At 42.3% G+C, this 27,573-nt stretch overlaps 1 protein-coding gene and 1 long non-coding RNA gene across 2 annotated transcripts in view; one reads left to right on the top strand and one right to left on the bottom strand.

Moving 5' to 3' along the window:
• The first annotated feature begins 366 nt into the window (after nt 1-366).
• adamts10 (ADAM metallopeptidase with thrombospondin type 1 motif, 10) overlaps nt 367-27,573 on the top strand; it is a 76,902-nt gene continuing 49,695 nt past the window's right edge. Inside the window, exons 1-10 of the mRNA XM_034080468.1 lie at nt 367-440; nt 4,933-5,321; nt 8,971-9,107; nt 9,222-9,431; nt 12,296-12,464; nt 12,883-13,085; nt 14,501-14,584; nt 16,681-16,826; nt 18,483-18,526; nt 19,149-19,254. Coding sequence (XP_033936359.1) covers nt 5,219-5,321; nt 8,971-9,107; nt 9,222-9,431; nt 12,296-12,464; nt 12,883-13,085; nt 14,501-14,584; nt 16,681-16,826; nt 18,483-18,526; nt 19,149-19,254 — 1,202 coding nt within the window. The 5' untranslated portion in view covers nt 367-440; nt 4,933-5,218. The remainder of the gene's footprint in view (nt 441-4,932; nt 5,322-8,970; nt 9,108-9,221; nt 9,432-12,295; nt 12,465-12,882; nt 13,086-14,500; nt 14,585-16,680; nt 16,827-18,482; nt 18,527-19,148; nt 19,255-27,573) is intronic.
• On the bottom strand, nt 432-8,604 carry LOC139433761 (uncharacterized). The gene is made up of 3 exons (XR_011643149.1): nt 8,414-8,604; nt 3,388-3,465; nt 432-551 (listed from the first exon to the last, which is right to left on the bottom strand). It is a non-coding gene; the product is annotated as an uncharacterized lncRNA (long non-coding RNA).

Raw genomic sequence — 27,573 nt, forward strand, 5'->3', positions numbered from 1 at the left:
GGGATGAACCAATGTCAGTGTTTTTGTGTTGTTTGCAGGAGTGATACACATGTAGGTTTTTAAATAAATAAGAAAATTAATCATTAATAATTGTGGCCTAAAATGAAAAGTGCACAGAGCAGTAATGCAATTAAAAATCAGGATTATCATTAACAAGTGTATTTACTATATTGCTGTCTGACCATACACACTCAATTCAGCTCATTATTTGATCCAAAAACTGAAAAGGCCCTTTTGCAGTTCCGACTTTTATTTTGCAAGCTGTCACCGGAAGTCCAATAAACTAAGTGTGGGTGAGTCGACAACAAACTGTGGCTCTGTGCTGCTGGAAGTGGAAGAAGTTGAGTCTCCTCACCCGCCGGCGCCGCCTCCTCTCCGCTCCGCTGCGGTGGACAGAGGGACAGACTCACAGCGGAACTTCTGCAGGGGACAACGGGAAGGTAGGTCCGCGCGCCCGGCCACACTCTCTGTTCTAATGCACACCTCTGGAGGAAAGCGGCCATGCCATGATGCTGGCAGGAGGCTGCTCTCAGCTAGAAAAACGCACATTTCTGCAAAAAACCATTTGCAGACGTTGAATGTTTTGTCTTTTAGCTTTTTCATTGTGTTACCAAAGGATCATGGTATGCATATACATTTACATTTTCTTTAATGCATGTGTGTATGACATTACGGCATTCCTCCTAAGATCAATGTTTTAATTGGCTCAAGATAAAATAGTTATTGCTCGAATCGCCTCATTGACTGATGACAAGGCAGTCCAGTCATCGTGTGTGTGTGTGTGTGTGTGTGTGTGTGTGTGTGTGTGTGTGTGTGTGTGTGTGTGTGTGTGTGTGTGTGTGTGTGTGTGTGTGTGTGTGTGTGTGTGTGTGTGTGATGTGGCTGACAGGTACATAAGCTAGGGGACCAACATGTAGCTCATTGATGGAAAACAACTGCAGTAATTAAGCAGCAAAACACTTTATCTATCAGGATTTGAAAATATTATAGGGATTTATTTATTATATTTCCAGCTTTTATATTATCTTCTGTAACACACATAATGTGAATATATGTAGTAGGACTTCTTTGTGCACATGGATGCCAATATTTGGTTCCTGAATATGCATCAGAAATGAGTCATTTTTCAGCAGAATTTGCATAGTTGCATTCTTGATCTTTGTGAGTCTTGCATCGGTTTTTGGTAGAATTAACACATGCTCTTAAAATGTGTTTAATATATTTGTTTGCATATTCGGGTGGTAGACATATTATAAGATTTGTTTTTCAGGGTTTTTTCTCACATTAGATGCACAATCAGTTTATGCATGCTGATCACTGATGTGGAACCACTGCATTTCATTTGCAGCTATGTGACTAAACTGAGTATATGTGGTGTCTTTGCAGTCCTAAAGAAGATAAAAAAAAATGGTGAAATTAATATGATAAAAGACAGAAAGAGAAAACCTTCCTCTACCATCTGTGCTGTGTTCCCAGTGCTGCTGGCTGACTGACTCACTAGTGTCGAGTCAGCTCTCTCTCTCTCTCTCTCTCTCTCTCTCTCTCTCTCTCTCTCTCTCTCTCTCTCTCTCTCTCACTAAATATTGTTTCAGACTCGAGAGGCACATTTTCAGAGTTAGGGGAGCACGTCCGAGGTTCTCTGGCCTGTTTATGTTCCCACTTTTCATCTGCACACTGTTTATTTGGGGAAATTGAGAAAGGAATGCCTGCCTCTTTCTCTTTCTGTCTTTGTACCAGACAGAGAGAATGAGGGTTTAGTCTGGGAAATATCCCCCGGTTCTTTGCTTTATTTCTATCACCTGTTCAGGGTTTCATGTGGAGCTCTTTGTGAAGCTATAGTCTTATCGAGGGAGTTATTTTTGCCGAGGCTGTCTGAAACGCTCCATCTGACTTGTGACATTCGTCTTATTCAGTTATTTGGTCCCACAGCCTCACAGTGTTATTAGGAAGGAGAATCCACACCACTAGTTTAATGAAATAATAAACTGAACCTACAACTGATTCATGAGCTACTCCCGGATCAAAGTGGAAGCAGTATGTATGTGTGTGTGAGTGGGGGGGAGTGCTAGACTTGAAGCTAAGCTGAGGGACACTTAGCATCTGTTCGCTCCACACAGACTTTACTTTGAGCCGGTCATATGGCTTTGATTAACGTGCTAGTGTTCGGATAGCTCCACTCTCCCTGGCAACAGTTAAAGACAAGGACAGCATAGTTAGCTGTAGTCTTTAAAAGAAAAAAAAACTCACTGTACATCCCTTACACCACATTAAAAGCAGCTGTCACTAGTGGATGACAAGATGAAAAAATGACATGTCAAACTGAGTCCACTGGCGTGATTGCATTGCCATTTGGGCCTATCCTAAAATCCCCACCTTATTATCCTGAGCGGTCCAACTTTTCTCTCTTGTATGTTAACAATGACCCCTTTCTTCTCCCCTTGTTCTTTTCTCTTTTGCAAATTGTGATTGCGTTGGAAATTGTGTGGCCTGTCTGCAGCTCGGACCACTTTCTCTCTTGGCCGCGATTGCAGCTTCATGCTCGATATTCGCAGCTAATCCAAGCAAAGCACAGAGCGGAGAGTCGGAGAGCTTGGCCTGCTGACAAACATACGTTTTTTATTTCGCTCAAAAGTGATACAGCCCAGAGGGAAAGTTTTGCACAAAAGACCGCAGAAGATGTATGACACCGTCACCTCTGCGAGACAGCTCTCTCTTAATTCAGCTGCAATTCTGTGTGGTTTATAATGGGGCAATCATTTACCAAGAACGCAGTGTTGTTGTGAGGATCTTTTGATGGCTGTTCACAAATCTTTTTAAGCAGCTTCACTTAAAAAGCACCAAGGGACAGCACTGGGGGGTCCGGTCTCCCCCTTGTTTTCTTGTTTAAATAAACAAAAAGAGAGTTAGATGTAATGAAAAGTCTTGATATCAAGCTGCAAGTTTAATAACCCCACTATAAATTGAGAGAAGGAGCAGAAGAAGTAATGAAAATGGAGGAGAGTTTGGCTTTTGCAGGAAATGACTGGGAGAAAGCCTTAGGGAGGGAAGAGAGAAAGATGTTCCGTTGTACCACGTATGAGAGAAGCTGCAACAGTAAAAAGACCCCTCAGTGTTTTTAAAGAAAGCTCTTTTTTTACTATACCTTCTCATTGTTTTTTAACTTAAATAAAAGGCACATTAATGCTCTTTTCAATTCATTCCTTCACACTCGGTTCAGCACGAAAGCTCAAGAATGACTCTCCCAGCTGGCTCGAACAGCTTACACTCCGCTGCCTCTCTTTCATTCCCCTTGGGCTTTGCATTGGTTTTTTTCCCTCCTCTTTTCAGGAGGCAACTTGTTCCCCCTGCTCTCGTCACCAAAAGGTTTCCCCATCTGCTTCCGATTACCTTTGGCTGCAGTTGGTTTGCCGCCAGCCATCTGGGGCAGTGTGGCGTCTCCGCTCGCTCTTCTCTCCCCAGACGGCACTGAGGGAAGGATGGAGGGGAGGCAGGGGAGGACAAGAGTGAGCCGGGTGGGCAGACTTTTCTGGAGAATAGCAAGGAATGGTTTATTTTAGCTGACGCTGCAATCCATAGTCAAGAAACTCAAGTCAAACAGAATGGCACCCATAAAATGTGAGTTCCGATCTTGGCTCTGGTCTGTTTTCATAATTGGTACTGTGGGTAGTTTTCCTTTGTCATTATAAAACAGATCCTCTTATGTTGGTCTGTCAGTAAAAAATAGAATAGTACCCAATAAAAAAAACTTGGTTTATGTTTAGCACATGACATTTAAATTAGTAGTCTGGAAAATGAACAAGAGACCCAAGTTTTACATCTATGCTGTCAGTCTGGCTGAACTGTTACCTCCAAATGACCATTTAGCGTTGTCATACAAACTTTCTATTCCGAAAAATTCCCTGTTGTGACTAAAATGTAAAACCATAATTTACGTCTGCTGGTTGAGAAAAACAATGAATTTCACTGGCATTGTGGAGTAGTATACAGATGATATTCACCAATGGGTCCTGTAATATGCAGTGCCCTGCTGAAATGAAGAGCTGGATGTTCAATAGTTTCATGCAATTCAATGACAATGTCGTGTGAGCCTGAATCTATATTTAAAAAAGCAGTAGTAGGGAAGCAGTAGTTGGTGCTGGATTTTAGAAACACAAACTAGTTGAAGTAGTTTGTCCACCAAGGAGCAATGAAAAACTGAAAACAAACAAATACCAATATCAGTTTTGCCTTCTTGGCCAAGTCTGGTTTAGGCTATAATTATCACAGTACTCTACCTTTTGTCTCAAATGTAAACAAGTTTCATATAGGCACTCATACCATCCGCCTGCGGGCCAGGACGCCTGCCAATTAGTAAGCTGTACTGTCAGCCAGCCAGCCAGCCAGCCAGCAAGTCACTCAGCCATACAACCCACCAGCCACCACCACAGTCAGCGAAGCAGTGATGGCAACCTGCTGCTCCTCTCAAATTGGCTCATTTTACCCCCAGAGCCTCTGACATAATACCCACTTCAAGCCCTGTTTGGGCATTAAGCGCAACTTTTTACAAGATCAATGGCTTTCTTTGTGTTTGAACTCTTTCCGGTGGGCAGGCAGCTTAAAAAGCGGGGCCTCAGGGGCCCCAGGTTGGGACCTGCTGTTGTCTCCGGTCATCAGAGTGAAAGACAGGGTGTTTGCCTTTCGCCAAAGCCAAGATTGATTAGCTGAAGGAACAAAGCAAGACTGGGCAGTCCTTCATTGGACGCTGAATATGAACTGGGTAGATTTGTTTTGTTAGAACTGGAACTGCATGGGTCAAAGAGATCTCATGCTCTCTCTCGTTTTAATCGTTTTAAGTCTGCATTGTTCCTCCCTTTTTAGCCTAAATCTGATTCTCCCACCATTTTTTTTACTCCATTTCCTGGCCTTCCTCACTAAACATCTTATCTTTCACAGGGATATAGAAGGAGTCTAAACCTGACACTGCTGCCAAGCCCCTTCAGAGATCCCTCTCTTCTGCTCTGAGGACTCTTCAAGGATCCCTCCACACCTGCTGATCTACAAGCTGCAGCCGAGCCATGTCTACATGATCCTGAGGTCTACAGCAGCCATGACCCAACAGAGCGCTGAGCCGTCCCACTGCTAGGCGTTGGGGCATCCGAGAGGGCAGAAGACATGTTGGGACAGAGGCCCGGGGACCACTGCACTGAAATCTGTTACTATAGCAACTACTGTAGTAACCATGGAAACGCTATGGAGGACTGGTCTGGTTTGCACTGTCATAATCGTAATGGTTGCCACAGAGGTCGAAGGAGGTCACAGAGATGAGTTTGCCCAGTCACAAGGTGAGAGGAGGCGATTATATTCACATCAAATACCTGACAAACTATTGTAATCGTATACAAAATAATTGTAGCCAATTTTGTCAATTGATATGGATCACGGCCCACAATAGGCTAATGTACCCACAGGAAGTAAGGATAGGTACCATGGTATAAATGTTATGACCAAAGCTCCAATGATGGATAAATATATCTGAATCAGACATGTATTGCCAGTTTTTAGTACTTGACAATCTCTTGGTGCTACAAAACATTTTGGTCAATACCAATAATCTGTTGAGGTCTTATACCGAGCCTTCAGTGGCTGAGATGAGCTGAATTTAAGGTGAGAGTACATCATATCTACTATGAAATCAGGGTAATCCCATTACAGTTTCAGGTATACTGTCTATTCTATAGCTATTACCCTAATCTTGGTAATATATGAACTTGTGTTTGTGATTTCCCACCAAAAACAGCAAAGTCAGACACCCCAGTCTTTGAGCAGGTCTAATGCCAGGTTGCATAACACAGGTTGACCTTTTTAAAGAAACTAAACCAGAGTTAGAATTAAACACACTATTAGGTCTTTGGTAAATAAAATTGGTTAATTGGCTGTAAGCTTAGCTTTATACTGTGGGAATGTCTAATTATTTTCAGTATGTTGCGAGCAAGAGTCCTTTAATATATGTTACCTTTGCGGTGCCCAGAGTGAAATCAGTTTTTTTATTTAAGCAAAAATAATGTTCACAATCTACCCATACTCATGTTGAGAAAATAATTACATTTTCTATATTTAATGTATTCTTTACTTGTTATTAAAGGATTCCATGTTTGTTCCAAGTACAAAGTACTAGTCTTCTTCCATCTGACCATCTGAGGCACACTTCAGACCTGCAGGTCTGGGCTGCTGAACTTGAACTCTATTTCAACAAATCATGTAGCTGTGGTTCAGCCACGCTCTCCCCACGCTCCCCCCACCACCTCAAACCACACAGTCTCTCTCATGTTCAAAGAGAGGCTGGAGCGCCTGAAATCCCTCTGAAGGCAAAGACTTAAATTCCCTGTCTCGTCATCCTGAACAAGGCTATGATTGTGTATTTCCTAAACTTAACCTTTGACCCCCTCCAGCCATTTGTCTCCAATTGTCTGCCATGCTGCTTTCTTTAAATAACCCACCCCTCCGACCCTGACGTGGCTCATTTTACAGGTACAGAGAGTTTGGTCCTAAAGCCTGCCTAACTTTTTTTATTTATTACTAAGCTCAAATAACTGTAATTTAAGAGGTGTTGTTTTTAGTGATTAACTATTTGCTCTTCAGCAAATCTGCTGTCATCAATCGTGTTTTCCAACCACAGTGGGCAGCTGATAAAATCTGCTTGAAACCAAGCAGCATACAGACAAAGATAGCAACTACTTGGTGTAAATGGCAGTACTGTTTATAAAGGGAAAATGCTGTAAATGCAGCTAAAATACCAGAACTATTTCTCTGGAAGTCGTGGACACTAAAAATGAAACTAAAATAGAGACTGAATATTGGACTTAAATCTGTCGCTGACAGGAAATACAATGACAAGGCTTTTGTGGCTGCTGAATGTGTAGGTAGGCAATGGAATATAATGGCCTTGTAGCATTTGCAATTAAGTTTGAACAAAGTCCACATTTCGGTATGTGCATATGTCACTTCCCTGTTTACAGGAGGAAGACACAGTCGGCATAGAAATACAGGATGATAATCCTAAAGTGAGGACTTGTGCCACCAATGCTCTCTCTTGTAGTTAGTACTGATGGGATAGTCACAGATTATTCCTTCTCATGTAGTAGTTATTTGAAACAAGGCGTTTTGGTCTGAATTGCCTTTAGGGTGTGTCTGGGTTGAGGGAGGGACAGTTTCCATCCAGAATATTTCCTTCCACTATTTTTATTTGCAGATAATAGAAATCAGGGTGATGCCCCGCTTCTGGATGAAACCGTTTTAGTCTCCTGTTAAATTTAGCAGACATGTTTCCACTCTCAGTTTTATATTTGCTTTGATGTCTACTTACTGTAACATAGTCAAATGCTGAATTGCTAAGGGCTCAGTTTGCCAAAGATATCATGTAAAAATGTACTAGTTAATTCTCTCAGGGTCAACTTGAGAACACCAGGAAGGAATAGTTTGCATTGTATATACTGTAAAAAAATACTTGCATATATAAATAGTAGAAATTGGAGTTTTTTTGATATGCAGTTGTAGAAAGTCTTAAAACATTCCTCATCCATTTTATTAAGTCATAAAATACTTCCGCTTAAACGTTTAGTTCAAACTACTTAGTAATTCATTTGACTAGTTTTCATTAGTCTACATTTTATTCTGTGTGAGGTCTCATTAATTTCTTCCTTGGAGGTGAGGTACATCTACTTCATTAACACACTACCCTTATTTTCTCTCCGGGAGCTTTTCCTGTGCTTCAAAGGTAATGATAATCCCATCTGCCTGATAACTTGTGGTGGTTTTTCAGAGCAGGATGGATGTGTTGTGGGAAGCAGTTTAGAGCTCTAAGAAGGTAACAATGTGAAGTTAAACATTCTGTTGCCACTATATTTTTTTAAAACCGGATTATTTGAACTAACAACAACACTTGCCTCTTTCTTGGACCTTCGGCCAGTTCGGCATCCCATGAGTCAAGGCATGTTTAGCTAGCTAACGTTTACCCAGTTATTCATTACATGGCTCGTTTTTATCACGTTAATATAAATGAAATCGAGTTCCTAAGTGTGGGCCGATCACCCTTTTGTTAATCAGTTAATTGAATCTGTTGAGTATGAAAGCTTGCCATGACTACCCGCTGCTTACATGGTTTTACAATGATTTCAAGTTATAACTTCACAGGCTGTCCCTCCTTCTCAAACCCTTATTTCAAGAGGTTCACCTACATATGGGGAAGAAACATAAACTTCAAATTTAAAATATAAAAAACGTCAAGTCATTCACCAATTTTTGAAACCAAGCCAATTTCCATTTGTGTGACTTAAACCTAAAACGCAGAGCATGTTTTTAACTTTACTCTCCATTTTGAAAATACAGTACAACCTCACAAGCTCCATGTGAAGGCAGCATTTGTAATTGTGCTTACTGTTTATTCAAGCCAGACCGATCCGTTGCCTTCAGAGTGGTTTTTCCCATAACAGAGCTCTCCAAGTCTGTACCAGGGAACTCTGATCTCTGGGTATTTACTCTGTGTGGGAAGGGGCCACGGCCCCACCAAGTGAGGCCAAAGGTTTGATGAAAACTGGGCTCATTTGCTGGTGACCTTTCCCCGTTAGTTAGCTGACGGTGGCTGTTTGGAGCCGTGTGTGTTTGGACAATAAATCTCCACCAGGCCCGTCACAGACTGGGACAGACAGGAAGTATACAGTTTCAGGGTAACTATGGCAACATCCCTTTTGGCCTCATGCGGGAAGGAGCTCTTGGAGTGGAGGGACCTTGTCAGTAATGGGCCAGAAAGTCTGCAAGTTTCTCTTTGTCAACTGGGTTACTCTCTCAATAAAAAGCCACACAGTGTTATTTAAAATAAGCAACCCCCAAATCCTCAACTTTTTTAAATTAGGGTGAATAAGATTAAGCTGCATTTTGGCTTTATTAAGTTAAACTCATATTTGAGGTTTTATGCCTTTTTTTCTCTCCCTCCAGCTGCTTTCCTGTCCAGTCTCGGCCAGTATGAGATTGCCATCCCAATACGTGTAGAACCCAATGGCGAGAGCATGGATGCAGAAACGCCACAACATCACAGAAGAAGACGCAGCACTGAGGACAGAGTGCCTGACTCTGTAAGTTACTTTTTGAAAATGACTTCATTTTTTTCTTTGTCTTAAACGTATGCACAACTTTTTTTTTTTAAATAGAGATTTTTGTTTAACTCCACTCTCTTTTCTATCTATTAGCTCTTCTACCAGCTATCCACGTCACGTAACAACTTCCTGCTGAACTTGACGCTGCAGGGAGGCCTGCTGTCCCGGCAGTTCAGGGTGGAGTATTGGAAGAAAGGTCGTTTAGCCTGGAGTCATCCCTACTCTCCCCATTGCCATTATGTAGGACACCTCCAAGACCAGCCGCACTCCAGCAAAGTCGCCCTGAGCAACTGTAATGGCCTGGTAAGACTTAAAACCTGCAAGTCTAATCCACATCTAATACATTGAGTGAGGTCAGCGGCCGTCGTGCTGGCCCAGCAAATGAGGGATCAGCTATGCTTGATTTGGACATCAAAGCTTGACATTTAAACAAAGTTTGAGCATTCAAGCCAGCTTTATTCTTCGCAAACCAACCAGTGTGGTCCTCAAAAATGTAGGGCACTGGAAATGAAATCCTAAAAAGGTACTTTAATTCTTTCTGTAGGCATTTATATCCCTACAGATACTTAATCAAGTTTATAGGACATAACAATGATGTTGTTAAATATCCAGTACAACAACTTCAGGCATACAAACTTTGACCACCATTTAACAATCAGGTAACTGCAGATGCAAATAAGCTGTATAGCTAACTCTGGCTCAAAATGTGTGTTCTGCATGGCCCATGTTATATAAAGTAATAAACGAAAATAAATCTAGAAATTACTTTACCATTCACTATGCTCTCTTACAGTAAAAGATGTTGCCATGTTCACGACACGTCATATGGAATGGAGGGGTAAAAAATGATGGTTATGTGAAGGTAAAAAATGTTGTGCATTGACAATCTAATACTTCAAATACAAAAATCTTGGTTTAATTTTCGTGAAAGATAGACTTTGGCAGACAATGGTGTTTACGTTTGTTTGGTTTTCAGGCAGTTTCGTCTCATATAGTGCCAAGTCAAAGCGTTCCTGTTTGAATTACTACTTGGATTTTGATCTGAACACTATTTAAAGGTGGGGTAGGTAATTTCGGAGAAACCAGCTCGAGTGTGCTAGAATTTGAAAATACACAACCGGAAGAAATCTGCCTCTTCCTTATCGAGCCCGCCTCCTCCAACACACACAAACGCCCACATGACCAATGAGGGCACGAGATAAGTTTGTGTCCAGATGGAAGGCTGACAGGCAGGTAGGCCATCCAATTATTTAAGCCGTGCCGGCTCAGATGATTGGTCGTGCTTTTTACAGTACTACGGCTTCCACAAATGACATTTTGTTATGTATTTATTGTCAAAGCACTTAAAATATTCATTGCTATCTGGATGTTAAGAGCATTCCATGGAATATAACAAAAAGTGTATCTCGAGCCGGTTTCTCAAACTTACCCACCCCACCTTTAAATTTGGAAATTGGTCATAACCATAACTCAAATACAACAGAAACGTGGCATCGGCATGTATGAAATGAACAAAGTTGATGAGGCAAGTTAGGATTATGTATAAGCGTTGATTTATACACTTCGGCAAGAATAACATTTAAAGTGCTTAACATAAAAAAATCAAAAGCATCAAGAGAAATGCAAAAGAAACAAACGACGAAAGACACTCAAATACAAAAAAGACAATTAAATAGGAGATTGATTTTGGCTCTAGATGTGAACAACCTTTTTAGGCAAGACTCAGTGTGTACAAATTATGATATTCAGCACTATATTTCACAAAAGTGATTAAAATAATTCCATAAAAAAAGAATAAAAAAACGTTTCAAAACCTTAGAAAAAAATGCAAATCTTCCCTAAAGCTATATTAAATGGGTCCTGTTCTGACATGGTAACAATGCAGGGGTGTTGTTAAACAGATCAGCACCTTCAGCACATTGTTTGAAGTTTAACATCTACCTATAACCTACAATGCATCATGTTCTGGCATGCTCAATGGTGCTGTTTAAATGCAGACTGGGAAAATATAGGATATTAGTAACCGGAGCTGTGGTCAACCAGGCAGGTTTTAAGAGAAAAACATCTGAATTGAGGACCATATGTCTATATTTGAACAGTTTTTCAAAGCATACATTTAATTGAATATACTGTATTTCCCACTCTCATGAAGTCATCAGCGTGTGACTGCAACAAAAAAAGAGATCAAAGTTAGTTCCCTCTATGAATCACTGGACTGGATCACCTAATTGTCATGCATCAGTTTGTTGGCTGAAATAATGTCCACGCATTCACAGCACTGTGTATCTGTGTATCCTCTCACTACAAACAGCAGGCTTGTATACACAGCTGAGGATTAGATGTGCTCACAAAGCGTTAATAAGAAGCACACTTAATTACTGTTGGTCAGACCAGCATGAGCACATTCACCAACGAGCGGGTGGTGTGTCCAGGGGAGCATCACTAACTTTATTATGGGATTAAAGTCCGCCGCAGTGAGTCGAGGGGAGACGCTCGCTCTGACCGAGCCAACACATCTGAGCAGACTCAAAGGAAGTGTTAGTGTATCGCTCTCTGTCTCACTCTAATTTTTCTCGCTCTCATTCACTCTTTCATGCTCTCACGTGTGATTATGTGTGTTTGTGTGTATGTTTGAATCAAATATCTCTCACTAAATGCTTTGTAACTGCTGCTAGTATTGTACCCATCAAATGTTACCTAAGAAACTATATTATGAATGCTAACGTAATATAAACTGATGTGCCTCTTTCCAAATATGATGCTCACTCTGAAAAGTATGTAAAGTTCTAATTTTCAAATTATAGATAGAAATTGATCGTACATGGAGTTCAGACATTTCAACAAAACTAAACCCTGTGCTCAAAATATGCTGCAGTGGAAGCCCAGAGGTTGTTATGCAGTCTGACCCTCTCCGACTGCCAGTTTCTGACCCATTAGCACGAGGATCCCTCGGAGGGCCTCAGACTCACTTCTGCTCACCTTAATGTACCTTGCCTGCTTTGTTGCTCATAGTTTTTTGTCACTAAAGCACATAAGTGATTGATTTTGGTTGTATAATTACTGGAGCATTTTGGATGATGTGTGTTATTTAATAATGTGACGATTGTGATATTTCATGAAAGCAATGATTCCTGTTATTCTATTCTGTTCTATTCTACTCTCTGCAGCAGGGGGTGATTGTTGCAGGGGGAGAGGAGTACCTGATTGAACCCCTTGTCTCACCAGATAACCAGACCGGGACGGAGCGGGGGGAGAGAACAGAGGGGCGCCCCCATGTGGTTTACAAGCGGTCATCACTCCGCCATCAATACAAGGGCAAATCCTGTGGAGTCGTTGGTAAGAGGAGAGATATCCTGGGCTTTTTATTAGCAGAAGTTTGGTCCAGACTGGAGGAGTAAACGTCCCCAGACTGATTTGCATAGCAGCCAGCAGCAGGTTGAGGTTGTGTCTGAGTTCCCAGTTGTGATTGGGTGTGACTGAGTCTGTGTTGTAGGGCGTTGCTGCAAAAGCAAAAGTATTTTCAGAAAACAATATTGTTGCAAATAAAAAGTTAAAAACAAACCCCTTGCTAACCTTGTTTGGCATGCTGTATATCAATTGAAAGTGTGTTCAGGCATCATTCTGGTTGGTAGAGTGCTGTAGGAAAACTATAGTGAGTCGTTCTTTTTTCAATGTATAATTGGCTGAATTGCTGCTGTGCTTCTGTGATTTCTTACTATATGCCATCAAATCATGTATGTGTGATCTTCCTCAGATGAGAAGCCGATGAAAGGCGCGTCATGGTGGCAGCGAACTCTAAAGACGCCTCCCCATCATGTCGGTCGTGGCCAGCTGCCTCTAAAGCGCTCAGTTAGCCGTGAGCGCTACGTGGAGACGCTAGTGGTAGCTGACAAGATGATGGTGGGTTACCATGGACGCAGAGACATCGAGCAGTACATCCTGGCTGTCATGAATATTGTAAGTTTCACAACACCGGAGATGCAAATTCACAATGTATTGAAAAGCCACTTTCCCAGTGTTATTGGAGTCATTACTGATGAATAAAATAAATTCATTTCTTAGGCATGGCAGATCTACCTAAAGCTTTAAGCCAAGATGATGTTCTGTATTGTGTAGTTCAGCTTTTTTCTAAGCTTTTAGTAGGAAAATCAGGCAATTGTGGTTTGTTTACTTGACATCGAAACAAAACTGACAGCAGGTTGGAGTCAAGTTAATATTAGAAATATTTCAGAGGAGATTAAAGAATGTGTCTACAATGTGAAATATAAGTTGTGTTTTTGTTTTGGACAGTCTTTGTAAGCTATTTTGGTGTTCAATATGTCTAATATCACTTTTTTGTACGTGTTTGTACAAAGGAAATATATATTTTTTTATAGATACTATAATGACGCAATAGTATGTTCATGCAAAACCCTTTTTAAAACCAGTTAAAAACCCAAATAAACAAAACATTTAGGTCAACAACTTGTTTATTTATTGTTAAAATAATTTCATTTGGTTTAATTTAGTTGCATGATTAATGCTTAGAGACAGAAAGGAAAACAAATGCATAAACCTTTTCTTTTTTGTCCTGGTGAAGGCCACATGTTTTACTGTCACGCTCAGGTTGTATGTCAGCATCTTAACCGTTTCTTGTCACTGCGGATCTTCTCACACACAGTTAATCACTTTAAACTCATACAGACACATGTTAGGAATGTATGTAATGAAGGGTTGGTCAGCCACTATTGTTACAAGCAGGTTGCATCTGGAGTGTTACAGAATTTCTGAAACCAACAGAGTCTCCTCAGTGGTGCGGAGCAAAGTGTGCCAAATTACAGCAGACACCACTAATGACAAGTGTCTGTAGTAGTGGTTCTAACTCTGGTTGTTTTTTATTAGTGTTGGTGCTTTAACTCTTAAATAATCATTTATACTTGTGGTGCACTGACTTTACAGCCCTTCTAAAATTCTCAGACTATTCTGTCTTGTAGAATAAGTGTTTGGTTATAATGTAAAATTGATCTTGGTAGAGGAAAAGACAGGGATGAGTTCAAAGCACTCTTCTGTTTTCTCTTGCCATTGAGCATTTCTCGCTACAAATGAATCCAGAGTTTATGGTGATCTTATTTAGAGAATTGACCAATACGTTTTTAATCTTCCAATATAATGCATGAAGGCTAGTCTCTGAACTGGAAATCAGGTAGTATTAGTGGTAATTTTCAAGATTGAGTCTTTCTCCTCCTAGAACTTCTCTTGCCATTACAAATCTAGTTTTATGAGGAATTACTCCTGTGTTTATTTCAAGTGTTCTCTGGGCTCTAGTGTTATTTTCTCCTCTGGTCTATTAACTATTTTTAAGACTGCTCTTTTCTTGTTTCCCTGGAGGTCAGGTTGCCAAACTGTTCCAGGATTCTAGCCTGGGGAATGCAGTGAACATTGTGGTGACACGGCTCATCCTGCTGATGGAAGATCAGGTAAATAGACATAGTCAACTCCTGTAATAAACGTGGCTCTCCTCTTCTCTTTCTGTACTTGTCTTTCCTTTCCCGACTGCAAAAAGCTCTTCCCCGACAATCATATATGAGCTCCTTGTGGAATCAAATTATTGGCTTAAGTATCTTTTCCTCCAAGATCCCAGGTCTCTGAGTGTGTAAGTGGGTCTTGTGAATGGTGGCTGTAATGAAATAGACGGGAGGTTGTAAGGAAGAGGTAGATGGGTGAGGTAAGGCGGAAAAGTAAGGATATGAGGGGGGGTCTGTACCTTTCAGACAGAGCAGCTTTGTAACTGTCCTGCTGGTTCACTCTGATGAACAGTGACCTCTATGAGCGTTGCTATGACGCACATCCAGGGTGTAGAAAAGCTTGAAGTTAGATTTAGCTGCTGATGCAAAACACAGCCTTTAAATGAAGTTCCAAAAGAACACCATCAGGATCCAAATTCAGCAGATTCCTCTCGATTCCGTTTATGATTTTACAAATATTTTAGAGCCACGCTAGCAGTGTAGCAATAACGGTCGGACACTTGGTCCACTACTTTGTCCAGACTGAAATGTCTCAAAAACGGTTGGGCAGATTACCATAAGAGTTTTTACAAATATTGATGTCCTCCCAAGGATGAAAATGTGGGTAACTTTTTCTTCAAGGACGACTATCAGGTTAAAACTTGCTAATGCTATGTTAACACACTAATTCAGAAGGTGAACATAGAAAACATTCCTAAATATTGGCAATTTAGGAGGTAATTTAAAGAATATTAGCATGTGACATGTAGCTCAAAGCATTGCTGTGCAGAGCCTCACAGGGCTTTTAGCTTGTCGGTCTCTTGTTGTATGACATAAGTGAGTGAATGGATGTTATCGAAGGAGCAGAGTCTGAATCCACAACTGACATCTAGTCTGGGGTTCAGCTCATAAAAAGTACATGACCTTATCATCACAGCCAGGGAGATGACTGGGCCATCTGAATACCTCTTAAATGTCCTTATTAGCCGGCCATTAAACGCATGTGGTGAGACGGTGCGGCGGTTCTAATGTTGACATTCTAGCAATCTGACATCTGAATCATACTGAATTAAATATTAGGCATTACAGTGTGGTTTTAGGTTTCCTCCATAAATGTCTTATTAGGGAACATTTATGATTCATACTGCCTCAAAATTAGTACCATAATTTACTTCTCGGATGTGTTTGGAACATTTGCGGCGGGCAATATTAGTGTTGTTATTCTTTCTCCATGGACTGTGGAGGTTGATTTCGGGACAGGATAGAGAATAGTCTTGGCGAGAGTCCTGCTGCTGTTTTCCAGCTCTGAAAACGGCAAGCTGACCCTGGAAAATAAAATCAGGCCAGCATCGGGACCAGAAATGAGAGACTGTGGGATGAGACAATTACTAGTTATGTCACCACATGCATTCCTTGGTTACGGGTTCTCTCCAGCTGTGGCCAGCAGAGCACTCCCTTCTCTTTTTCTCCTCTGTGCACTCTCATTATACTATAGAGCTCCTTCACTGTATACCTGCCAGTGCCTTAGCATTCACTTGCAGCGAAGCCAAGGAAGTTTCTTAAGCCTTTAAAACTGGGATCCTTATGTTTTCTCACCATGACACACAGCCCAATGAAAACCATGTAACGCTGAATGTGCTGATTTTAGATTATGTGGTTCTTTATGTATTGAGAAAATGCCAACTTCTTTAAATAAAACCATTCTAAACCATTGGATAATCGGAAAAATGTAATGCCACAAACCTGAAAAAAAATTATTAGCACATGTAAATTGGCATTTTAGAGATTCATGGTTTCCCAGCACAGTAAAAATAACTGGTGTGGTTAAACAATGCAATACAGAAAGACTGAGGCTGGGCTATCATAGCATTGTTGGGCTTATCATCTGAGGGTTGAAATCACCCCTTGTTGACACTTGAATACAGTTATATTACTAAGTTGAGTATCTTTTCAAAGATATACAATTGCTTGAATCGTTTTATCCTTTTATGCGTTCAAGATAATGTTAGGTATATTTATTTTCCTAATTTGCTTTTAACTATGTATTACCTCTCTTGTCTCTCTTCCAGCCAACCCTAGAGATCAACCACCATGCAGGGAAGTCTTTAGACAGCTTCTGTAAGTGGCAGAAAAACATCCAGCACCGGAGCAGCTACGGTAACGCCATCCCAGACAACGGGATCGCTCACCATGACACTGCTGTGCTTATCACCAGGTAAGAAACCTTCTTCAAAGCAGTAAGAACTAAAGACTAACTGTGTTTTAGAGCTTTCTTCATAAATTATTTTACAAAGGAAATTTAGAATGAAGACATTGTTTGTAAGTCCAACACAAAACTTTCCAATGTGTCGGTGCACAACAAGAAGCTGCACTGGGCAACATAACGCTCCTACTGCGACTTGAAAATAAAAATATGTTAAGGCTGATTCCCAGGGCAAAAAAGGGTTAAAGCAGCGTTTCCTCTTAGCTGAATTCCTACATTCCCAGCCCTTATCCTCATAGGCTTTCATCACGCCAAGTCCAGAGAGTTAGACTGTATCTTGTCCTGTTTGAGGTGACGATAGCAGTGGCGGCTTTGCTCAAATCAGCATCTGGAAAGTAAAACGTAAAAGAGATATGAAAAGAGAGCAAGTGACATATTTATGTTTTGAAGAAAGCAGCCCAGAGCAAATGGACAGGATAAGAAAGTGGGCAGAAATCAAAGAAAAGCTGCAATGAAGCTTACAGGGCTGGTTTCCCGTGATCTTCCGTTATTTCTCAAACTGCCCTTTCTGTTACTAATACTGGAGGAAACGGACAACAGTGGTATCTGCATTTTAAGCAGCTCAACAATGTGCTATTGACTGAGGAATGTGCAACAGCTAACAGCACAACCATGGTTTGGACAGAGTCATCTGAATCAGACAGGACAGAGCTGACACACAAATAAATACCTATTCTTCCTCACAGATTGTGCCATAAAAATATATAAGATTGATGATTGTCTTGTGCTTTTGGTGGTGGCTTTTTGAGAACACTTGGGTTTTACGAGAGGATTTATCAAGCAGAGGATGGAAACTGTCCAGACAGATGACACCACAGTGACCGTCCATGGTTTCCTGCTTTTGTTCTTTTAAATCTATATCTGTCTGCTATCACGTCTGTCTCTGTGAGTGTCACCATCTGGGAGGGTTACTACATCTCAATGTCAATGTGCAGTGGTTAAATGAAATTCAATATATAATTAGTCAAGTACTGTTAAAGGTGGGGTAGGTAAGTTTCAGAAACCGGCTCGAGATACACTTTTTGTTATATTCCATGGAATGCTCTTAACATCCCGATAGCAATGAATATCTTAAGTGCTTTGACAAAAAATCCATACAAAAATGTCATCTGTAGAAGCCGTAATACTGTAAAAAGTACAACCAATCCGTTTAGCCGGGCCGTAAGTACTATTTTTGAGCCCATGTACTTGTACTTAAGTATTTCCATTCTATGCCACTTTATACTCCATCTAAGAGGGAAATATTGTATTTCCCTCCACTTTAAATGCAATACATTTATTTGAGCTATCCAGCAGAAAACAAGAGTTAAAATCAGCCCTACATCTATCAGCTAACTATAGTCCAATAACATGATACATATTGAGTACTCTTATACAAGCAACTTAAGTATCTTTAGATGCTAATACTGTTGTACTTTTACTTGGGTAAGATTTTGAATGCAGGACTTGCTATGTTTCCTTAAACAATAAGAACTAATATCTGAATATTTTAGGAGTCTTTTTGCATATCAATGTGTGATTACATCTATTAAGTGGTGCTGTTTCTGTTTGTGTGTCAGTATGTAGTTATTAGTCTAACAGCCTTGTTGTTTCCGTTCTTGTGTACAGATATGACATCTGCATCCAAAAGAACAAGCCCTGTGAAACCCTAGGTAATACACACCCACACACACAGACACATACATACATACATACATACGTACGTACACACACACACGCATATAATATATTTGTACTTTTCAAACACTATACTCACTGTACTATTCTTATAAGAACCCTCACCCCTTAGCCTGACCGTAGGCCTCACAACTGAATGCCTAACCTCAACCTATACACTAAACTGAACTAAAATGGAATTCTAAGTGTAATCTTAAAACCAAGTCTTAGACCTCAACATCATAGATAGGCCAAAATATTTGAAACTCAAATCGGACCAAAGACAGATATTACAGAGCACGCATAATGTTATTATTACTGTATAGTACTGATTTGTGTGTGTGTGTGTGTGTGTGTGTGTGTGTGTGTGTGTGTGTGTGTGTGTGTGTGTGTGTGTGTGTGTGTGTGTGTGTGTGTGTGTGTGTGTGTGTGTGTGTGTGTGTGTGTGTGTGTGTGTGTGTGTGTGTGTGTGTGTGTGTGTGTGTGTGTGTGTGTGTGTGTGTGTGTGTGTGTGTGTGTGTGTGTGTGTGTGTGTGTGTGTGTGTGTGTGTGTGTGTGTGTGTGTGTGTGTGTGTGTGTGTGTGTGTGTGTGTGTGTGTGTGTGTGTGTGTGAGGCAGGTCTGGCTCCGGTAGGAGGGATGTGTGAGCCGGAGAGGAGCTGCAGCATCAATGAGGACATCGGACTGGGAACAGCCTTCACTATCGCCCACGAGATAGGACATACGTGAGTGAAGCACACACACAGGGCCTATCTCCTTATTTAAAACCCAAACAAATCCATAATGAATTTCATCCTTTATGGGTACTTTGTGGATTAAACTATCTTTCAGTTTGATCTGTGCAGATTAAGCAGCTCACTGATTCTTGGGAATTTGGATAAAACAGGTTTTAATTTTGAAAATAAAAAGTTTGTTAAATTACAAAATCTGAAGTTATATCATTATAGACCAAGGTCTTGGCTGTTTAGCAATGTACCGGTGCAACCTCCTCATTTTGTATTTTTTTCATAAAATAGGTTTTTCAAGTCATTACTTTGTTTTTGTAAACACCGTCAGACACAATAAAAAGTGATTTATTTTTTATTTGTATTTAGTCTAATATGTATTTAGAGCTTTTAAATCATTATCTGGCATTCTAAGTACACATATATGCTGTAAAATGTTGAATGTTCACTTTTGCTCATTTTTTTATACTGTTTCACGTGTGCTCCTTTAAAAGATCTTACATCATACAACGTTTACTTTTAGCTTAAACAGACAAAGTAATGTTTTTTTACTTAAAAAACACATTTTTGTATTAAAAGAGAGTATTACTTTAATAACTCAACAGCACTGAAGAAACAGATTACAAGCATATTCATTTAAAACAAATAAAACTCCCTCTCACGGTGGTGACTTTGGAACTGACGGTGGTGAGTTCCACTAATCTGACGGTGGTGACACTGGCCTCATTACAACATACAATTCCAAAATGTATACCACTCAAGTCAATGCCTTGCTTAACAACTTTATTTAACAATTTGGTACAACAAATAACAATTGTGAGAACTGTGATAAACATTTAATTAAGGAACTTAAGGTACAATTAAGCAATATCATTAATAAAAGTACCCCACCCCCATATCATCAAATATCAAATCATCATAGTTAAAAAATAAAGTGATTACCAGTTGCAATAATGTACAATTCATTACTGACATCATCTTAAACTGTCATCTAGTGCCCCCTACTCATAAAATAATACATTATATTGTTCTGTAAACTGTATATTGGACGTGAAGAACAGATAACAAATAACAATTGTGAACACTGTGGCAAACATTCAATAAGAAACATATAGGTTCAATGAAGCAATAAGCTATCATTAATAAAAGTACCTCATCCCCATTAATAATCATCATAGTAAAAAATACCAGTAGCAATAAGATAAGAATTCATCACTCACTGTGAACTGTCGTCTAGTGCCCCCCACTCAAAAAATAATATACATTATATTCTTCTGTAAACTGGACTATAAACTGTATATTGGACGTGAAGAACAGATAAATGAATAACTACATCTTACAGTCTCTTTTCCATAAACTGAAATGTTTCTAAATACAGAAAGCATTCTGTGTAAACATCACAAAACACATCTGGCACAAAAATAATAATAATTCATAAGTGAACTCCTGTGAGTATTCCCTGCCTGTTTCTACATCACTCCACCACTCATTCAGCTTTATCAGGACGTAGGCCTATATGGTGTATATGTTTATGCTCTATGAAGTCCATGACTTCAGCAGACAGGTTGTATATCTCCCTCGTCCTGCTTGCACGACCTGGTGATGACTGTTCCACAAGTTTGACCAGAATATGGTCAAATGGTATGAAGCACATATCCTTTCCACCTTCCACCTCTTTTGGATAGAATCGTGTGTTGGGCCCATGAGGGTGGAAAAACTCCACTTTCACATCTTGATGAGGTGCATCCACAGTGACAGCCTTTGCTAACCACCAGTTCTGGTCATAAATGACCGCCAGCCAATCTCCGCAATAAACTACATCAGCAGATAGATCTGTCATAGTCCCGTCAGGCCCACTCCTGGTCATTGGCTGTTGCTCACTTTCCTCCTGCTCCATTTCCTCCATCAACATTTCCAAAGGACCTTTCTTCTTTTGCATTGGTATAGGACCATCATCCTCAACCTGTACCCTGGGTGTGTTGGCAATCAACTGGAATATTGTTGGGCAGAAACACTCGCACATCTGTGGCTCACTGCAGAAACAGGACAGTGATCTGCAATGGATCTCAGAGTTGTCGGTGTGACCTGATGGAGTTTCCTTGTTGCCGGTACAGGTTTTAGTGGTTGAGAAAGGAGTGCATCATATGGCATTTCAGCTTCATTAATAATATAGAGCTTAGTACTGCAAAGGCTTCTGCCAACCATCTCATGGAAGATATTGCCATCCACAATGTCATTCCCCCGCAGTATAAGACTGTCTGCAGTCCTTTTCACAGTTCCTCCAATGCCGTCTGGGGCTCCCTTCCCATGTGAGGTGGGGAAGAAGTTCCAGGTTGTTCTCTGGAAACCGATAGTTACGGCTGTAACTACGGTTCTATGAGTCCCGGATGACCGCCAGAGGCGGTGCTTTAGCACTGGCAGGGCATGACATTAAGGATTTTGGGAGATGGCCCTATGGGCCATCTAAGCTAATTTACAGATGGCCCTGAGTCCAATAGAGATGGCCCTGAAAAATGCGCGCGGACGAAATGACACACGAAAGGTTTGGGGGACCTGCAGGTCTTAGATGCTGTCTGGTGCATTCTCTAGAATTATAAGATGAACCACCACAATATTATATTGTACAATTTCAATTTTATTATTCATTTCACTTCTTCTTGTTTGTGTTTGCTTTCAACGACTAATAGTCTTTAGAGAAAGTGTCAATGTCTGACTCGTCTATGTCTGACTCATCTGAGTCGTCAAGAGCTTCAGCCAAGCGCTTCTCGCCAGCAGCCACATTCTCTGCCTCAAGTCCGAGCTCGTCAGATATGGCCTCCTGGCGCACATTCTCCTCCTGCTCGGCTTCCTGATCCATAAGAACCAGGTCTTCATAGAGGTCGTCCCGTATCTCCTGCTCCTGCTCCTTCTGCCACGGGTTGAAGCCAGGGCGACGAGCCCTATTTCCTGAGGTCCACCACTTCTCCACGGCTCCGGCAGCATCAAAGTTGTCCATTGAGGGGCCCTCAATGGAGGAAAACATCAGGCGGCTGAGCTGCTCAGTACCCAGACAGGAACGCCAGTCGTTCTTCACCCTCTTCATGCAGCTGAACCCCCGCTCACACACTGCAGTGTTGACTGCCAGAACAAGGTATATTTCAAACAGTATTGACAGCCCCTTATACTGTTTGCATCTCTCAGTGTCACGAAGGATGCCAGAGAAGATCTGTGGCATTTGAAGTGTGCGGGCTGCTGCATAACTCTTGTAGAGGATGAACTCAGACTTCAGCATTTTAGTTGTAACACTGTGCTCGTCCATCAGGGGCTGATAATGCTCACAGATATCAGCAAAGTCTTGTTTGCCATAGGCAGCCAGATCCTTTCTGTCAGAGGGCCACTGACTGGGGTTGAAGATAGCAAATTTTGAAGGGACACTCCCTTTCTGGAGATCTAGGAATCTTTTCTCCAGGTGCTTGATGAGCACATCTGCAAACACATACACCATGTCAAATTATAATCCCTGTCTCTGGACCACCATAAAAAATCATTTATATCATAACAAATGTGAAATTATATTCCTGTCTCTGGACCACCATAAAAAAAGTATCTATTAAAACATGTTATGCCCATATTTACTTATGAAGAAAATATTTACTTTTGAAGAAAAAATATTGAATATTTACTTTGAAGAAAATATTATTGGGCACATACCTATGACTTTCTTCCGGAGAAAGAGAATCTGCCCTTCGTTGACATACTTGAGTTTAGTCCCTCGGAAGAGGCCGGTTTCTGAGACTGCATCAATGACCTCCTGCATCCCCTCAGTTGGTTGGAACTGCAGGTCCACTAACTTCAGTGAGCATGTCTCCAGGGCTTCCACAGCATCACATACAGTCAGGCTGTCCTTCTGGAAGTTCAGTGACAACTCGGAGAGGGCTTCAAAAGTGTCACGCATGAAATAACTGAAAAGTACATTGTCATAGTCCATGAGGAAGGTGAGGATCCTGTACGCCCTTCCTCGCACCTTTGGGCTTGGCTTCGGTCTTCTCTCAGTGCTTATGAGATCCTGGAAGTAGGTCACGAATACCGCGTAGCTTTCGCACACAATCTGCAATAAAGATAGCAATTTTATATTTTATATGCTGATGAGATTTCATTATCTATTAAATATTTGTTTAGACCTACCTTGTTGGCTTTGTGTATGTATGGGAGAAATCTCGCCCCAGCAAGGTTGGTTGGCTTCAGCACTTTCTCCTCCAAGGCCTCCGCTACCAAACGCAGCTCATGTAAGGCTTTTGGGCTGAACTTATAGTGCTTGTAAAGCCACTTAAGGTTCTGATGAAGTGCCTTGAGCTTGTCAAGCTCCTTGAGGCTGTCAACGAGCCCCCTCTCAGCACGGTGGGCCACACAGTGAAGGGCAATGAGATATGCGATATCTCGTTTGAGGAGGGCCTGGACACCATTGTCTTTCCCGAAGTTAACAGCAGCCCCATCTGCCCCGAACCCCACCAACCTCTTCTTCCAGTCGTCCACTCTACCCCGTGCAAATGCTGTTTTTTTATTTAAAATAGAACATTTATTAAATGTCATCAGCAAATAATATCTTACCTCCCATAATGAGTGCATATAGGCCTTTAGCATTGGCTCGCTTGACGTGTTCAATGCTAAAAAACACATTCTTTGGCCTCTTGGTGGAGTCTAGGTACCGTACGTACACGATTTCTTGTTCCAGGATCGCCTTGTCCGTTGCCCCATCTATCATGACTGAGAAGAATCGGGCACTCTTCACCTCAGCCAGAATAGGGTCATAAATGAACTGGTAGATGTCCACAAAAAATCTAAAAGTAAAAATATCAATTAATTTAATACAGTTGCATGTGGCAGTTGTAACATTTTAAGGTGAAATAAATGCAAGAAGTACCGGTACCAGTAATTCTAAAAATTAGTTGTGAAGAAAAGATATTTACTTTTGAAGAAAATATTTACCGTGCGCAGGCTTTGTCGTGGTGGTAACACAGGGGCATCTTGGCACCGGTCCTCCTGTTCAGGTCCACCAAGACAGGAAAATCTGTAAAGGGCCTCTCACTCTTGACCACAAAGTAGGCCACATGGAAAAGGTTGCTCATGCCAGCACGAAGTTCATCCTGCATCTTGGAGAGGCCACGCAGTATAGGGGCCACCACAGAATTCTCACCATCAATCTTTGCTTGGGAAGCTGCAGCACACATCTCATGCTTCTTGCTTGGATCATGACAATCCAGTAATGTTTTGCGGAACGTACTGTTGCCCTTGTACAGACTGCATGTCCTGAAATTAGGGAAAAATATAAAATATAAATAAGCAATGTGATTTTTGGGGGTTTGGGGCAACATTTTTTCTAAGTCGAGACATGGACAAAAATTGGCCAGAACTCCCCCTGTACATAGGGGTGTTTGGGGCAAGAATATAGGATTTTTTCTAAGTCAAGACCTGAAAATCAAAAGTGCATATACAAAATTGCATAATTATATAATAATAAGTTCATACATACTTATCACTGATGGAAGGGAAATGTCTGCAAGGCTCACAGAACATTTCATTCTTCTCTTCGTCAAATCTCAGCCATGGAAACTGGTCCAGCCAAGCTGGGATGAATGCCCTTGCCCTCTCCTTCCCCTCATAGTCTCTGGCCTTCTGAATTCTCTCTTCTTCTGACTGGGATTCTCTTTTTGATTCTCTTTTTTCGGGGGGGGGCTGCAGCTCAGTCTTTCTCTTCTTTCCAGGTTGTTCACCTTGCTTTGGTGGACTAAGAAACATTGTACACTCTGATTTTAAATTATGTGATCATTATTTATTCAGCATCAGAATCCGTAGCAAACTGAAATTCCCGCGAAAATGGGGTTGCATTCGATTCATTGTCCGGGTAGTATTCAGTTGCGCCACTTATGTGACAGACAAGAATAGTCAATTCTAATGTCTAACACGTAATGTGGAGAAAGAGATGCCCTGTATGGGTTGATTGTGCGTTGATCTGTTGGTAATGCCTCGGGGTTCCGCTGGGCATGTAAATACATGCATAATGCTGCGCTATACTTTGTGGCCTCACCCAGTTGCATAGCGACGCTTATTGTTTAGGTGTCTTTTAATAAGCAGGTAGTCATATCATTAGCTAGAAGTAGCTGGATCTGATCGATATGGACATAAACGCGAGTGAAGTCTAATCTGACGGGAGAGAGAGATCAGCTGCTGCTGACGACTCGACACGCAGCTCTGCATAACCACATGCCGCGGTGAGCGGAACAAAACACACACTTCAGGTTAGAATATCACACGTAGCTATTTTAATTACTTCTCAAACTACTTAAACTAGTTATAGATGTGTTTGGTTTTACTGTCGGGTCACTCATTACTGGATCCGCGAGCTGCATGATACTGGCATAATAGATTGCCCGATCGGGCAACCAGCAGGTGAGGCTTCATGGCCCGAGCTAAATGCTAGATGGGCCATCGGGCCATCCTTAATGTCGAGCGCTGACTGGATATGTCCATCGCGCGCATGCGCAGCTCGAGTACCAATAACAACAAAGTCACCTGTGACCCACGTGACACCGGCTATATCAGCCGGTATTGTCAGAGGATCTGTTCCCCGAATCTTCTCGCGAGCACACAAGAATTCTGAGTGACAGGGAACTCTGGCGGTCATCCGGGACTCATAGGACCGTAGTTACAGCCGTAACTATCGTTCTATTTCGTCCCTACTGACCGCCAGAGGCGGTGCTTTAGCACTGGATGACCTATACCAACAATGTCATGAAGAATCCAAGCCCTTGCTCACCACTGGAAGCAGCGGAGCTCGGCAAAAGGACCACGCCCAAAGAATGGGGAGTGGCGACATTGACCTGATGACAACTGGAGAATGTGCCAGAAGACGCCCACGACGCCGCGGCGCAGATGGCCTCCAGGGGCACCCCTCTCAGGGCAGCCCAATATGTTGAGATGCTCCTTGTAGAGTGGCATCTCAGCCTGGTGGCAGGGGGCGGCCACTGGCCCCGTAAGCCTGTGAGATGGTATCGACAACCCAGTGGGGAAGCCACTGGTTAGAGGGCCTAACCTCCTTTAGTGCCGCCAGGGCAAACTCAAGAGTTGCTCCTCCTGCCGTATACAGGCAGTAGCCTTGATATACGCCCTTTGGGCACCCCCCGGGCACAGCAACTTCGATGTGCCGTACTCCTGAATGTCAAAGCGTGCCAGCTGGGCAGGCTGATTGAAGTGAGTTTGTGGAAGGACCCCGGGCGGGAATGCCACATTTGCCCAAAGGGCAACGCCTGAGAGTCTCACCTCGGGCATGTATTGTTTATGGAGAGGACATGCAACTCCCCGACTCACTTCCCTGAGGCTATGGCAAGCAGAAATGCTGCCTTTGTGGGCAGCCACCTAAGCGCCAGGGGCTCGAAGGGAGGAGGTGATAGGGCATCCGGCAGCAAGGGCAGGTCCCAAGCCGGAGCCCTCGGGGTGCAAGGGGGACGCTGCCGTAAAGCCCCTCTGATAAAGAGGGACACCGACCTGTGGCACCCCGCCGTGGCGCCGTCGACCCAAACATGTTGGGCAGAATCGCAGCCACCTAAATTCAGAGTGGAGTGAGAACGTCCACTATCTAGAAGGGACTGTTGTCTAAGCAACAATGTACATGCTGTCCCCAAGGAACACGCACATTCTTGCCCCCCAGTTGGGGTAGAAAGTGCGTGAGTGCAAGCTGCACGGCCCGAAGCTCTAGCACGTTGACCCGGCGCGCACTCTGCTGGGCAGACCACTGACCCTGAACGGTCCTGCCCTGCCGCACTGCACCCCACCCTGAGAGACATGCACCTATGGTGATGGTCTCCTGGCGGGATGGGATGGCGCCCATGGGCACGCCTACCAGAGATAGGCCCTGCCCCTCCAGCGTGACGGAGAGTGGAGCAATGCTGCGACACCCTGACTTCACTGTGCCTGTGCCACTTGGCGTCCAAGTGAAGGCTGTTCAGCCACATCTGCATGGGGCACAACGACAGCGGGCCTAAGGGCCCAGCGGCCGAGGCAGCTGCCCGTCTGCCCAAGGGCCGGAGGAACTGAATATAAGGCACCCTCTTGCCCGGCCCACGTGGAAGTAGGCATCCCTCGGTTGGGAACCACTCCACCTGTGCGTATGCAGTAGTCAGCATATAGAATGGCAGCACCTTCAGGAATCTGTTGATTCCTCTGAGGTCCAAGATCGGGCGAAATCCGCCGACTTTCTTGCTCACGAGAAAGTATGCCGAGTAAAACCCCCTGGCTAAGCAGAGGGTCTTACTGGGTTGATTGCGTCCTTGGACAAAAGGACGG

This window comes from Pseudochaenichthys georgianus, chromosome 4 (genome assembly GCF_902827115.2).
Source record: "Pseudochaenichthys georgianus chromosome 4, fPseGeo1.2, whole genome shotgun sequence".
Lineage (NCBI taxonomy): Eukaryota > Metazoa > Chordata > Actinopteri > Perciformes > Channichthyidae > Pseudochaenichthys > Pseudochaenichthys georgianus.